At 36.9% G+C, this 13,962-nt stretch overlaps 1 protein-coding gene and 1 long non-coding RNA gene across 2 annotated transcripts; both read left to right on the top strand.

Annotated features, from left to right (window-relative positions):
* The first annotated feature begins 462 nt into the window (after positions 1-462).
* LOC133788387 (E3 ubiquitin-protein ligase UPL3) lies at positions 463-10,075 on the top strand. The gene is made up of 18 exons (XM_062225858.1): positions 463-1,728; positions 1,941-2,051; positions 2,153-2,269; positions 2,350-2,520; positions 2,600-2,761; positions 2,971-3,219; positions 3,336-3,457; positions 3,556-4,969; positions 5,733-5,828; positions 6,021-7,598; positions 7,708-7,929; positions 8,014-8,118; positions 8,628-8,708; positions 8,804-8,872; positions 8,960-9,088; positions 9,282-9,404; positions 9,502-9,742; positions 9,835-10,075. The coding sequence occupies exons 1-17, from the start codon at positions 838-840 to the stop codon at positions 9,565-9,567; spliced, it is 5,706 nt and encodes a 1,901-aa protein (XP_062081842.1). The 5' UTR covers positions 463-837; the 3' UTR covers positions 9,568-9,742; positions 9,835-10,075.
* Positions 10,076-10,441: 366 nt separating this feature from the next.
* On the top strand, positions 10,442-12,347 carry LOC133788382 (uncharacterized). Its single transcript, XR_009873205.1, has 2 exons — positions 10,442-10,925; positions 12,085-12,347. It is a non-coding gene; the product is annotated as an uncharacterized LOC133788382 (long non-coding RNA).
* The last annotated feature ends 1,615 nt before the right edge of the window (positions 12,348-13,962 follow it).

Below are 13,962 nucleotides of genomic sequence, written 5' to 3'. Positions count from 1 at the left end.
CATGTTTGACAAAATAATTAGTGGTTATACAGAAAAATAATATTATGTAATAAATACTATTTAAAATTAATAATAATTTGTAATTACACTTAATTTTTATCCAAATTATGTAAATTAAAGAGTATAATTGACCTTCAATTACACAATTACTATATAATTACGTAATCCCGTAAAAATGCAAATCGAGTAATTACTCGTAATTCCACCAAATTCTAATATCTAGTGATTACTACTAATAATTTGAGGTTGGCTTTCCAAGAGCTTCCTTAGATATTACACTTGTCTTGCCTTTTTTTTGGTGCTAAAATTTGCACTTCACTATTCACTAAGTCACCGCTATGATCCAACTTTTTATTCTCTTCTATATCACCAAACTTTTTTTTAATCCAAATTAATTAACAAACAAGAAATACAAGAAACAATTATAAAGAAAATAAAAAGAATATTTATATAAAGGTCTCCTCTTCTACCTTTATTCTTTCGCCACTTTTTAGGGTTTCAATTGAACCCGTCCCTCCCTTATTCTTCTTCTTCTTCCCCATTTCGACTCAGCAGACTCTGTATAGCTTTCGGTTTTGGAATTTCTGTCAATTCGATTGTTGGGGGTTTCAATTTGGGTTTTGTGGAGTAAAGAATCTAGGGTTTTAAATTGGGGGTTTGTTGTTGGCTAGCTGATTCTCACTAAGATTGTGTCTTTTCTTGTGTGGGTTGTGGGAGTTTGTTGATTGTGAGTTTGGATTCTGCTTGAGAAAGATGCAAGTGATCATCGGATCTTGGACGGTTTGATCGCCGCTCTTGGCGAGCGAGTTAACAAATTGAGGGGGTTGGGGTTCTTGTATGGAAACTCGGAGCCGGAAGCGGGCGGAGGCCTCCTCAGCTGCCCCTTCATCTTCGTCTTCTGGTCTCGCTACCCGTTCTAGCAAGCGTACCCGTGTATCTGCCTCTTCGACCTCGAACGCTGCCACAGCTCCTGCCGCCGCCGCGGCCGCCGTTGTTTCAACCCGTTCCCGTTCCTCTAGGACTCTCAACGAGTTATTGCCCTCTTCTGCTCCCATGGATAATACCAATGAATCATCTGGCTCGCGTGGCCGTGATCGTCGCTCTAAGAATTCTGACAAGGATGGTTCAGATAAAGGAAAGGAGAAAGAACACGAGGTTAGGGTTAGGGATAGAGAGAGAGAAAGGGAAAGGGAAGCTGAAAGAAACCTGGGGTTGAATATGGAGAGTGGAGGTAATGGGGACGACGATGATAATGATAGTGAAGGTGGTATGAATAATTTGCACCAAAATTTGACTTTTTCTGCAAGTAGTGCACTTCAAGGGCTTCTTCGGAAGATCGGAGCTGGGCTCGATGATCTACTACCATCATCGGCCATGGGATCAGCATCTTCATCACACCAGAGTGGTCGGCTTAAGAAGATTCTATCTGGGTTGCGAGCTGATGGGGAAGAAGGAAAGCAAGTCGAGGCTTTGACTCAACTATGTGAAATGCTTTCTATTGGGACCGAGGAATCGCTCAGCACATTTTCCGTGGATTCATTTGTTCCGGTGCTTGTGGGACTGCTTAATCACGAAAGCAATCCCGATATTATGCTTCTTGCTGCCAGGGCACTCACTCATCTATGTGACGTGCTACCCTCATCCTGTGCTGCGGTGGTCCATTATGGTGCAGTCTCGTGCTTTTGTGCAAGATTACTAACGATAGAGTATATGGATTTAGCTGAACAGGTTCGTTATTAAATTTTTCCTATTTTACTGAGATGATTGGTGTTAATTCATAGTTATTAGCTTCAAGTAGTCTTGTATTTTTAAGATTGTTAGATATATAATCATACAGAAAGGAAATGCTGTCTCTTTCAAGAGAACTGGTGGAGCTAATCCCACGTCTCAAGCTCTGCATTCTGATGTTTATATTTGTTTTTTGTTGTTGCTTTAAACAGTCTCTGCAAGCTCTTAAAAAAATATCTCAGGAGCACCCAACTGCCTGTTTGCGTGCTGGTGCTCTCATGGCAGTGCTTTCATATCTGGATTTCTTCTCTACAGGAGTTCAGGTAATCCATTTTTTTAAAAATTTCTTATGTTAAGGATACCATGTTTTCAAATGCGGACATTATTATATACTCAGCCTTATTGAATACCTGCTGATTTCCAGCGTGTGGCCTTGTCTACTGCTGCAAACATGTGCAAGAAACTTCCCTCTGATGCAGCGGATTTTGTGATGGAAGCTGTACCGCTGTTGACAAACCTACTTCAATATCATGATTCAAATGTAACATTTCCTTCTTTTTGCTCTACAAGTTGGTCAATTGTTTTCCTTCCCCTCATTAAGTGTGCCTGTGGTTTCTTTAGGTGTTGGAGCATGCTTCTGTTTGTTTGACTCGGATTGCTGAAGCATTTGCATCCTCTCCTGATAAACTAGACGAGCTGTGTAATTACGGACTTGTGACACAAACTGCCTCGCTCATATCGACCAGCAGTTCTGGAGGTGGACAATCATCTCTTAGCACACCTACATATACGGTAATTTTAAAATTATGTTTCGAATTATTGCTGGTTATATTTTCAGGTTTCATTGTTTTTTGACTCGCAAGAAATGCAGGGATTAATCCGACTTCTCTCCACTTGTGCAAGTGGGTCCCCATTGGGGTCTAAAACATTACTTCTTCTGGGGATCAGTGGTATCCTTAAAGATATACTATCCGGTTCTGGCATTTCTGCTAACTCTTCAGTTTCACCTGCTTTGAGTAGGCCACCAGAGCAGGTATTTTTTATAAAGATTTTTTAGTGGGCTTTCATTTAGGTTGTTATGAATGAAGAGGTTGAATTTTTTAAAAGTTCTTCCAATCTGCGATGCTTTTCAAGTTTATATATTGTCAGATGCTTTTCAAGTTTATATAGCTAGTTTATAAATCTTGTTAGTGCCTATTTATTCTGAATATTCTATGCTTCTGGCATTTGTTTTTCTGGAAGATTTTTGAGATAGTTAGCTTGGCAAATGAGCTTCTTCCCCCACTGCCCCAAGGAACAATTTCCCTCCCGGCTAGCTTCAACATTTTCATGAAGGCACCTGTTGCGAAGAAGTCTTCTGCTGGCAGTTCTGGGAAACAAGAAGATTTAAATGGAAATGTTAGCGAAGTTTCAGCTCGTGAGAAATTATTGAATGATCAGCCTGAGCTTCTTCGGCAATTTGGAAGTGATCTACTTCCAGTTCTAGTGCAGGTTAGTTTTTTATTTGGCGTCATTTTCTTGTTTCTATATGCTATGTAGCATTTCTTCATTTCCAGTTGCTGGTTTTGCTTTTTTCTTAAGTTAAATTCTGTTCACTTGTCAAACAGATTTATGGTTCTAGTGTAAATGGTCCTGTCCGCCACAAATGTCTTTCTGTTATAGGGAAATTGATGTACTTCAGTCCTGCAGAGATGATCCAGTCCCTATTAAGTGTGACAAACGTGTCAAGGTATTCCTCAATCTAGTTATGATTTCATGATTCAACTTTTTGCCTATGTTGATGTGCACACTTACTTTTACTTTATCACTGACCTTCTGATCCTGTAGCTTCTTAGCCGGTGTTTTGGCATGGAAGGATCCGCATGTTTTGGTTCCTGCACTTCAAATTGCTGAAATTCTTATGGAAAAACTTCCTGGAACTTTCTCCAAGATGTTTGTAAGGGAAGGTGTGGTTCATGCAGTGGATCAACTTATTGTAGCTGGTAGCCCCACAGTCACTGCCCAAGCATCTTCTGCGGAGAAGGATAATGATTCAGTGACCGGATCATCACGCTCTAGGCGTTATAGACGACGTGGTGTTAGCTCTAATCCTGATGGTAATTCAGTGGAGGATACTAAGAATTCTTTAGTAGTTGGTTCACCTCCAAGTTCAGTGGAGATACCAACGGTTAATACTAATATTCGAATGGCAGTAAGTGCTTGTGCTAAATCCTTTAAAGATAATTATTTCCAGTCGGATGCTGGCAGTGTTGAGGTTGGAGTGACTGATGATCTCTTGCTTTTAAAGAATCTTTGCTTGAAGTTGAATGCCGGTGTTGATGACCAAAAGACTAAAGCAAAGGGAAAATCCAAAGCTTCTGGGTCTCGCTTGGCAGATTGTTCTGCAAATAAGGAAGAGTACTTGATTGGGGTAATTTCTGAGATGCTAGCAGAACTAAGCAAAGGGGATGGCGTGTCCACTTTTGAGTTCATTGGTAGTGGTGCTGTTGCAGCCTTGCTCAACTATTTTTCTTGCGGATACTTCTCCAAGGAACGGGTTTCAGAAGCTAACCTACCAAAGCTTCGCCAACAAGCACTGAGAAGATTCAAGGCATTTGTTGCAGTTGCTCTTCCTTTTAGTGTTGAAGGGAGTGCTGCTCCTATGACTGTTTTAGTTCAGAAGCTTCAGAATGCTTTGTCGTCATTGGAACGTTTTCCTGTTGTGCTGAGCCATTCATCTAGATCATCCACTGGAAGTGCACGACTATCCTCTGGACTTAGTGCATTATCTCAGCCATTTAAGTTGCGCCTTTGTCGATCCCAAGGTGACAAATCCCTTCGCGATTATTCATCGAATGTTGTGTTGATTGATCCATTGGCTAGCTTAGCTGCTGTAGAAGAGTTTCTGTGGCCTCGAGTTCAGCGAGGTGAATCTGGTCAGAAGCCTTCAGCATCTGGTGGGAACTCAGAATCTGGTACTACACCCATAGGAGCTGGTGCTTCATCTCCATCTACTTCTACTCCTGCTTCCACCACTCGTCGGGCCACTCGCTCTAGAGCAACTGTCAATATAGGTGATGGTTCTAGAAAGGAACCACCGCAAGAGAAGAGTGCAAGCTCATCAAAAGGAAAGGGTAAAGCAGTTTTGAAACCTTCTCAAGAGGAGGGAAGAGGACCTCAAACTAGAAATGCTGCACGTAGAAGAGCAGCTGTAGATAAAGATGCTCAACTAAAACACACAAATGGGGACACTACTTCAGAGGTTTGTTTACATTTTGAATGCCATGTTTGGAATTGTCTGACTGTAAATTGAGTTTTGCAAATGTTGTGCTTCATAACTTCAGTTTAGGAAATTAGTTTAGGTGCATTCACTTTCCTTTATGTACTGAGTTATAAACTTAATGTGAAGTCAAAAAAATAAGTAAGAGAAGTATAGGCTCTGATAGTATGTATTCTTTTTTGCTTTTTGAGGATTAGTTTACAGGTTCAAAGTATGGAGATGGAACTTTGATTGTTGATAATTTATGTTTTCATAAGCTGGTTGCACTTCCTAGAACACATTTTTTTTTGGCCCTGGTAATGGAATCTTGTGTTTTGGATGTGTGGTAACTGATCTAGGTCCGGTATCCATTTTCAGTTTGTATCAGTCAAAAAACACGAGTTTAGGGTTGTGTGCCAATATGCATTTCTGAAGTTTGATATGGACAGATATCTTTTCAAATCAAGTCATGTCGTGGTATTCATTATCAGTTTGTATCAGTCAAAAAACACAAGTTTAGGGTAGTGTGGAAATAAGCATTTCTGAAGTTTGATATGGACAGATATCTTTTCAAATCAAGTCATGTCGTGGTATTCATTATCAGTTTGTATCAGTCAAATAACACAAGTTTAGGGTAGTGTGGAAATAAGCATTTCTGAAGTATTTTTTTTTTCACTCCCTAAAATAAAAACATGGAGATATGTGTGTGTGTATATGTATATATATATTTTCTCAGCTAGATAGCATATTTTGTTTTCTTTTGTAGGATGAGGAATTGGATATATCACCTGTTGAGATTGACGAGGCTTTGGTAATTGAAGATGATGATATCTCGGATGATGAAGATGATGACCATGATGATGTATGTTATCTACTTCTCTGTCAGGCTGTCTTTTCCCTTGTTTTGTTATTGTGGGGAAGGTGGGCGGAGCACAGGCTGAGATAGCCTGATATGCGTATGTGTGTGATGACTGATGATGCGTTATTTTGGCTGAAAATTTTGGTGGAACCAAATCTTATTTTATCACTCATCGTAATTGTTATTTTTTGCTAGGTTCTCAGAGATGATTCTTTACCTGATTGCATGCCCATTCCTGACAAAGTTCATGATGTCAAATTGGGTGACTCAGCTGAGGACAGCAGTACAGCTCAAGCAACAAGTGATAGCCAGTCTAACCCTGCATCTGGCTCTAGTAGTAGAGCTGCTGCAGTTAGGGGCTCGGATTCCACTGATCATAGGAGTGGTAGTTCCTATGGCTCTAGGGGTGCAATGTCATTTGCTGCTGCTGCCATGGCTGGTCTTGGATCTGCTAATGGTAGAGGCTTCAGAGGAGGTCGAGATCGACATGGGCGTCCTCTTTTTGGTAGTTCTAATGATCCACCAAAATTGATCTTTACTTCCGGCGGGAAGCAACTTAATAGGCATTTGACCATCTATCAGGCTATACAACGACAGCTTGTGCTGGATGAGGATGATGAGGAGCGTTTTACTGGCAGTGATTTCGTATCAAGTGATGGAAGCAGGCTGTGGAGTGATATATATACCATTACATACCAGAGGGCAGATAGTCAAGCTGAAAGGGGTTCAGCTGGAGGAGCAAGCTCTATTACTACATCCAAATCAACCAAATTGGCATCTGCTTCCAATTCTAGCTCTGATAGAATGTCGCTGCTGGATAGTATTCTTCAGGGTGAGCTTCCATGTGATTTGGAGAAGTCTAATTCTACTTACAATATATTGGCACTACTACGTGTGTTGGAGGGCTTAAATCAGCTTGCACCTCGTTTGAGGGCTCAGATAATTTCTGACAATTTTGCTGAAGGGAGAGTTTCAAGTATAGAAAACATGATTTCTACAGGTTCTCGTGTTTCTATTGAGGAGTTTGTTAACAACAAGCTCACTCCTAAATTAGCTCGACAAATTCAAGATGCTCTTGCATTGTGTAGTGGAAGTCTTCCCTCATGGTGCTACCAACTGACAAAGGCATGCCCATTCTTGTTTCCTTTTGAAACTCGCAGACAGTATTTTTACTCAACTGCATTTGGATTATCTCGTGCCTTGTATCGTCTTCAGCAACAGCAGGGAGCTGATGGTCATGGATCGGCAAATTCTAGAGAGGTGAGGGTTGGGAGATTGCAACGCCAAAAGGTTCGGGTCTCTCGAAACCGTATTTTGGATTCTGCAGCAAAAGTAATGGAAATGTATTCAAGCCAAAAGGCTGTGCTTGAAGTTGAATACTTTGGCGAAGTGGGCACTGGGCTGGGTCCTACTCTTGAGTTCTATACTCTTTTGAGCCATGATTTACAAAAGGTAGGACTCAACATGTGGAGGTCAAATTTTTCAGTGGAGAAACCTTCTATGGAAATTGATATTGATGAACAGAAACATGGAAAAAACAACAATGGTTCTGAACTTGGTTATGCTGCTGGCAGTGGGGACCTTGTCCAAGCTCCTCTTGGTTTGTTCCCTCGTCCATGGCCTCCAAATGCCGATGCTTCTGATGGGAGTCAGTTTTTTAAAGTCATTGAGTACTTCCGGCTAGTTGGGCGTGTTATGGCCAAGGCTCTTCAAGATGGACGACTGTTGGACCTTCCTCTGTCCACAGCATTTTACAAACTTATACTTGGTCAAGTAAGATATATGTAGTCTTACTATTATAGACCCAAGTGTATTATTCTACTTTTTTAGCCTTAGTTTTTTTTTTTAAGATTTTCCCTGTAATTTTTTAAACATATTTCAGGAGCTTGATTTGCATGATATTATTTCCTTCGACGCTGAGTTGGGGAGGACTTTGCAAGAATTGCATGTCCTTGTGTGTCGCAAACAATATCTAGAATCCAATGGTGTCAGTGGTAGTGCCATTGCTGACTTACGTTTTCGTGGGGCTCCAATTGAAGATCTTTGTTTAGATTTCACACTTCCTGGCTTTCCAGATTATGTGCTGAAAGGAGGAGATGAAAATGTATGAAAACGAATTCTATTGTTTTTATTTCTCGAAGGTTTGATGTTATTGTGAATATGGTTTAAACGGTTGTAATGCTGTCAGGTTGATATTAACAACTTGGAAGAATACATATCCTTGGTTGTTGATGCAACAGTCAAGACTGGAATCATGCGGCAATTGGAAGCATTTAAGGCGGGTTTCAATCAGGTAAAATAATTTTGCTGGTTTAAATAACAATAACGAGTTTGTATTGCTCATGTTTACGTCTATTTAGCTATAATCAACAACCTGATCCTCATTTTGTATGCATCATCATTCTCTTTTTAATGTGATTGGGATCAACAGTAGGCTCTTTATTCGATAGTGGTTAGGTGGTTTTGGGTATATTTATAATCCTTCCTGGTTTTGATGGAAGTTTAATATCAGTGAAGTGGATCATGAGACTGGTTATTTTGTTTAAGAGTAGGTTTGAAATAAATGAATCAAAACGATAAGTGCAATGGCAGAGTTTTTGTACGGAGCAATATTAGTATATGTTGGCTATAAGGTAAATGTGCCTTTAGTGTTGAAGATGATTCTGAACTTCCCAATCTGATAGGTAGCTGTCCCAGACATGTGACATAGTTCTGTTTTGGTTTACACTGTTTATATCATCGGCTTCTCTATGATGTTCTTTTCTACTTCTAAGTAAATTTTGTACTTTTCATAACATTCAGGTATTTGACATCTTATCTTTACAAATATTCACACCGTATGAGTTGGACCATCTACTTTGTGGGCGTAGAGAGATGTGGGAGGTAAATGCCTTTGGATTCAGTAATTCTTTACCATCACCTATCGTCACCTATATAAAAGTACTCATAGTTCAAGTTCATGGTTCTAAAATATGCAGGCGGAAACACTTTCTGATCACATCAAATTCGATCATGGTTACACCGCCAAGAGTCCTGCAATTGTGAATGTACGGTTTTTTGCTCCACACTTGTGTTTTTGTTATTTATGTATTTAACTTTTTGATGATGCTGATGCGTATTTTTTTTTTTTCTAGTTGCTTGAGATTATGGGAGAGTTCACACCTGAACAGCAGCGGGCCTTCTGCCAGTTTGTCACTGGTGCACCTAGGCTTCCACCGGGTGGTCTAGCAGTCTTAAATCCGAAACTCACCATTGTCAGAAAGGTAATATATATTACAAATTTTAGCGACAATATCTTGTCAGATTGGTTTTTCTGATGCCTTGTAAAAGTACATACCAAAATTGAGATTTCATTTCATCAAATATTGTATGTGGTTATGTATTCTTCAATGATGTTGTCTCATTCATTCTTTGGTTTATATTTTCAAAATGCTAATAATTGAAGGCCTTTTGCAGCATTCCTCCTCTCCAAGTAATGCAGCATCTAATGGAACAGGGCCTTCAGAATCAGCAGATGATGATTTACCTAGTGTCATGACATGTGCTAATTACTTGAAGCTTCCTCCTTACTCTACCAAGGTAACGATCATTTTATGCTAATCAATGCATCATCAGATGAAACTTAAATAGTTTATTTGTCACTCAATGTGATGTGTATGTTATTTTATTTGAACAGGAAATCATGTACAAGAAACTAGTCTATGCAATCAGTGAAGGGCAAGGATCCTTTGATTTGTCCTGATGAGATTTTGGGCTAACTCATTTTACCTGTGTATATTACACCACAACAATCCGGGTCATTTCCCCTTGCCTTCTGGGATAATTTTGATGTTGAAATTGAAAAGTAGAGAGTCCTACTTGCTAAATAATAAAAGGCTTCTTTTGGTGACCTCGTAAGCTCTAGTGCCTTTATCAAGGTCAGTAGTCTCTTCGTTTGTTTTTACTAGTATTCTTATTTTGGATCCTCGTTTCAATATAAAACGTTTACTGTGTTTAATCAATGTTTCAGGTTAGTTGGACAACAACCACATTCTTATAAGAGGCTGTAAAGGAAAATCCACAAGCACTTTTTTTCTTTTTCATGTCTTTCTTTTCCGGCTGCATTGCAGGAGTTGCTGCTTGTAAATAAAATAGGAATTTATGGGTTTTATTTTTCGTTCTTTTTTTCTTTGGTCAACTCACTTGGCTGGTAGAATATACATGTATTTGCATAAATGATGAAAGGGAAGAAAGAGCCAACATTTGAAATATTTCGTTATGCCTTTTATTATTCTAACTGGTTTTATCAGGTCTTATTTCAATCTTTTATTTTTCACACATTGAATGTGATGTGTATCGCACAAATCTCAATTTCAAATATATATATTGAAAAATAAATTAAAAACCTTAAAGATGTTTTTTTTTTCTCCCTCAACTTGGGATAAAATTAATGAATTCTATAGAAAAAAGAACCTTTAGAAGTTTATGAAATGGAATTTATAAACATATTTTTGTCCTTGCTTGTTTCAGATTTTTCGATGATGGTTTAAAAATGCAATTTACTTCTCTGAACTACAGGACGTAATCACAATCAATTTTTTAAATTGTCGTAAAACTTTAAAAATTCTTAGTATTTTATAATGAATTATTAATATTTTGCACTTTAAATTTTGTATGAATTTTCTATCAATTTGAAAATAGTGGATATTAGTCTTTATTTTTAGAGAAAATACTAGTTTGGTCGCATCAGGAAAAGTTTTCCCACATTAAAAAATAAAAAATAAACAAACAAATCATCCATTAAGGAGGGTAGTATTGTAATTAAACATCCAAATACTACAATGCTGAAATTTTGACTCTATCAAAAACATCCCCAACAGAATTTTTTTTTCCAGCAAGAACACCCATCTCCGGCTGGCAACACAATTCTCCTCCGGCAACTCCAGCCACAAACCCAAACCTCCAGTTACCTCCAACCACGTGAAACAACACCTTCCTACAATCGGATCTGCTTCTCCAGCGACGTCCATCTCCGGCGACGTCCTTCTCCATCACCAGCGACGTCCTTCTCCATCTCCGACGACGAACTTCTCCATTGTCCAAAGCATCCAAGAAAACCAGGTTTGTAAAATCTTGCTCTGTCAAATACTATATTAATCTAATTTTCTTCAACTTAAAATCTATTAATTTCCTAATTCTTCTACATAATATAGAACCAGGTTTGTAAAATCTTGCTCTGTCAAATACTATATTAATCTAATTTTCTTCAACTTAAAATCTATTAATTTCTTAATTCTTCTACATGATATAGAACCATTAATTTTATATTTTTCTCATAGCTATTTTACAAGTTATAATGATAATCATGTAGTTCATGATGTCCCAAATCAAACGGCTGAGAATGTTACTATAAATATGTAGCTCTTTCGTGTTTGTGTGTGTGTTTTGGATGAGGTGGTTGTGTAATTTCTTACTTGTTCATGTAAGATATATATATGTATATATATATATATATGATGATGATGATGTGAGATATGGGCTGTTTGATGTAGCTATATCGATCGAGTGTAGGGTTGGTTATGTACGTACTTTTGTTAAATCATCTTTGTATATAGTGCGCTTTTTCTCGTTCTATTACTGGTTGTGTTTTTTTGTTTAGCTCTATATCATGAGTTATTTGAAGATGTGATATGATGATAATAATGGAAAATGCTATTTTCAATGTGATTTTTTGAATAATATTGCAGTGCGTGGACCATATTATTATTGATTTTAGAGAAACAAAAATAACGTGAATATTGGTATTGGTGGTGGTGGTTGTTATGGGGGACTTCTCAGTGGTTTCCTAGTCATGTTAATAAATATGCTTTATTTTTTATTTTTTATTTTTTTATTATTAAGTGTTTTAAATTTGTTGTGAATGGACAAAATAATGTTGGAATTTGTGTTTTATTAGGGCTTCGAATTAAAGTGATTAATTAATGCTACATTGTTTAACTCTTCAATGCAATTTAAATTAAAAAATTAATACATCAATTGTTAACAAGAACTATGATTATTTTAGATTCAACTTTGTCTTTGCGATAAAAAAACATTTGATATTGGTCTGAATTCTAATTGTCAAAACATTCAGTAGCAACAAAGTAACCAGTTACCTTGAAAAACTGTTATATTTTCCAATTAAGTTTTTCAGTAACGTATTTAATTGCAGACTAAAGTAACCAGTTACCTTCACCAGTTACACCCAATTAACTACTTAAAATTTTACAAAATATTACAGGTACGGAAAATACTACTTTTGTTCAATTTGGAGGCAAGTGGTCAGAGGCGAGGGAGGAGGTTGGTTCGTGGTCAGATCTGGTTTTTTTTTTTTTTGTCTTGAGATCTGTGGTAACTGGTTACCTTCACGTTGTTTGTTTGTATATTTTAGGAGGTAACTGGTTACCTTCACATTCTGATGTGTGTATATTTCTGGGTTCTATATGGTAACTGGTTACCTAGGTTACTAAATCATACTTACTCTTCTTCTTTTTTTCCTTCAAATGTGATGTTTTTTTTTTTTCATTTCTAATATGAGTGACTCGTCAACCTCTTATGATAACTGGTTACCCCTCTTGTGGCAGTAAGTTACTAATCGCACTGTAACTGGTTACCCCTCCTGATACATGTTATTTAACTTCTAAGATTATTTTTTACATAAATGTGAAAAAACACAAAAACTGGTTACCCCTCTAGATAAATGTTATTTAAGCTAGCTGTAGGATTTTTTTTATATAACTTTGAAAAATTAAATAAGTAACTGGTTACGTTACCCAAGTTTTAAAAAAAAACGTACAACCTAAAAAAAAGGAAAAAAATATTTACAATAAATAAAAAAAATAATAAACACAACTCATATTTAAAAAAAAATTACAAAACAACCATGAAAAAATTTAATATAAATATAATTATATAAAATTGATATAAAAAAAATAATCAAATAAGTTAAAAATAAATAATCAAATTACAAACATACCCTTCAAAATTCATAAAATTTGATTAAGAGTGAAAATATGGCATAAACAAACTTTTATACAAAAATATGGGAAATTAAACCCATAAAAGTGAAATTAAAACAAAAAAAGACATAAATTAACTTTTCTTGAAAAAAAAAACTATATTTTTGCACAATCTATTAAAATTTTCATATAATATGTAATTTTCACTTTATTAAATAACAATTTTGACTTTTTATTTTACAAAACAGATCAAAATAGTATAGAGTCAGATTTTTTTTAAATATGACTAAAATGCCCTTATATTTGGATTAATCAAATAATTAAAAATAGATTTTAAAATAAAAATTAAATCAAATTAAATTATTTAAAAATGAATTAAAATTAACTACATAATTCAAAATAACTTTTTTTTAATTAAAATAACACAAATTTAAAATAAAAAAAGAACGCAAATCAAACAAAAATCAAAGCAAAATTAATCCAAATTAAATCAAATTTATGTTCTTGAATTCATTCTTCTTGGAGGCCCAAATTGGAAACTAAATATTCATTATCGTCACAAATCAAGAATCAAAACTTGTAACTGAAACTGAATTATTTTGCTTTCTTCTATTCCCAATTTCATACATAAATTTCCACATAAACCTATAAAAGTATGAGAAATACCCACAAAACACATAAACAAAAACAAGAAAACACATGAACAAAACCAGAATACCCAAACAAAGGGTAAGAACAACCCATCATGGTCACACCTTGGACCTCAAGCAGCCCCAGCGTCGTCATGTCTCTGACCTCACATCTCCATCGTTCCTCAGACTTAACAAGCAGTCCCATCGCCGTCGTGCCTCAGATCTCAGGCTACCCCATCCCCATCGCCCCTCCCTGATTCTCGCCGTGCCTCAGACCTCAACCCAGCGCCCATCTTCGACGGATCTTTAAATCTCACGCTACGAAAAACCTCAATCGCATATCAGACTTTGCTTCGCAACTCCATATCTCCATCTCCGACGAAGAAGCAATGGTTCCAGATCTTGTTGATCGACAAAATTAAGCTTCGTCTAGAACCGGCTGGGGAGGAAACCAAAGCTATTTCGTCTATGGTCAGTTGATGGGAGACTGAGTAGCTTCGTCTAGGGCCACTACCATTCTTATGAATC

The sequence above is a fragment of the Humulus lupulus genome, chromosome 1, assembly GCF_963169125.1.
Source record: "Humulus lupulus chromosome 1, drHumLupu1.1, whole genome shotgun sequence".
Taxonomy (NCBI): Eukaryota; Viridiplantae; Streptophyta; class Magnoliopsida; order Rosales; family Cannabaceae; genus Humulus; species Humulus lupulus.
This window is presented reverse-complemented; position numbering and strand designations above follow the sequence as displayed.

Bases quoted from the DNA above. Each gene is read 5' to 3' on its own strand.
- LOC133788387 (XM_062225858.1), top strand. From the start codon at position 838: ATGGAAACTCGGAGCCGGAAGCGGGCGGAGGCCTCCTCAGCTGCCCCT. The intron at 2,270-2,349 runs GTAACATTTCCT...TGGTTTCTTTAG, and splicing joins TTCAATATCATGATTCAAAT to GTGTTGGAGCATGCTTCTGT. The intron at 4,970-5,732 runs GTTTGTTTACAT...TTTCTTTTGTAG, and splicing joins ATGGGGACACTACTTCAGAG to GATGAGGAATTGGATATATC.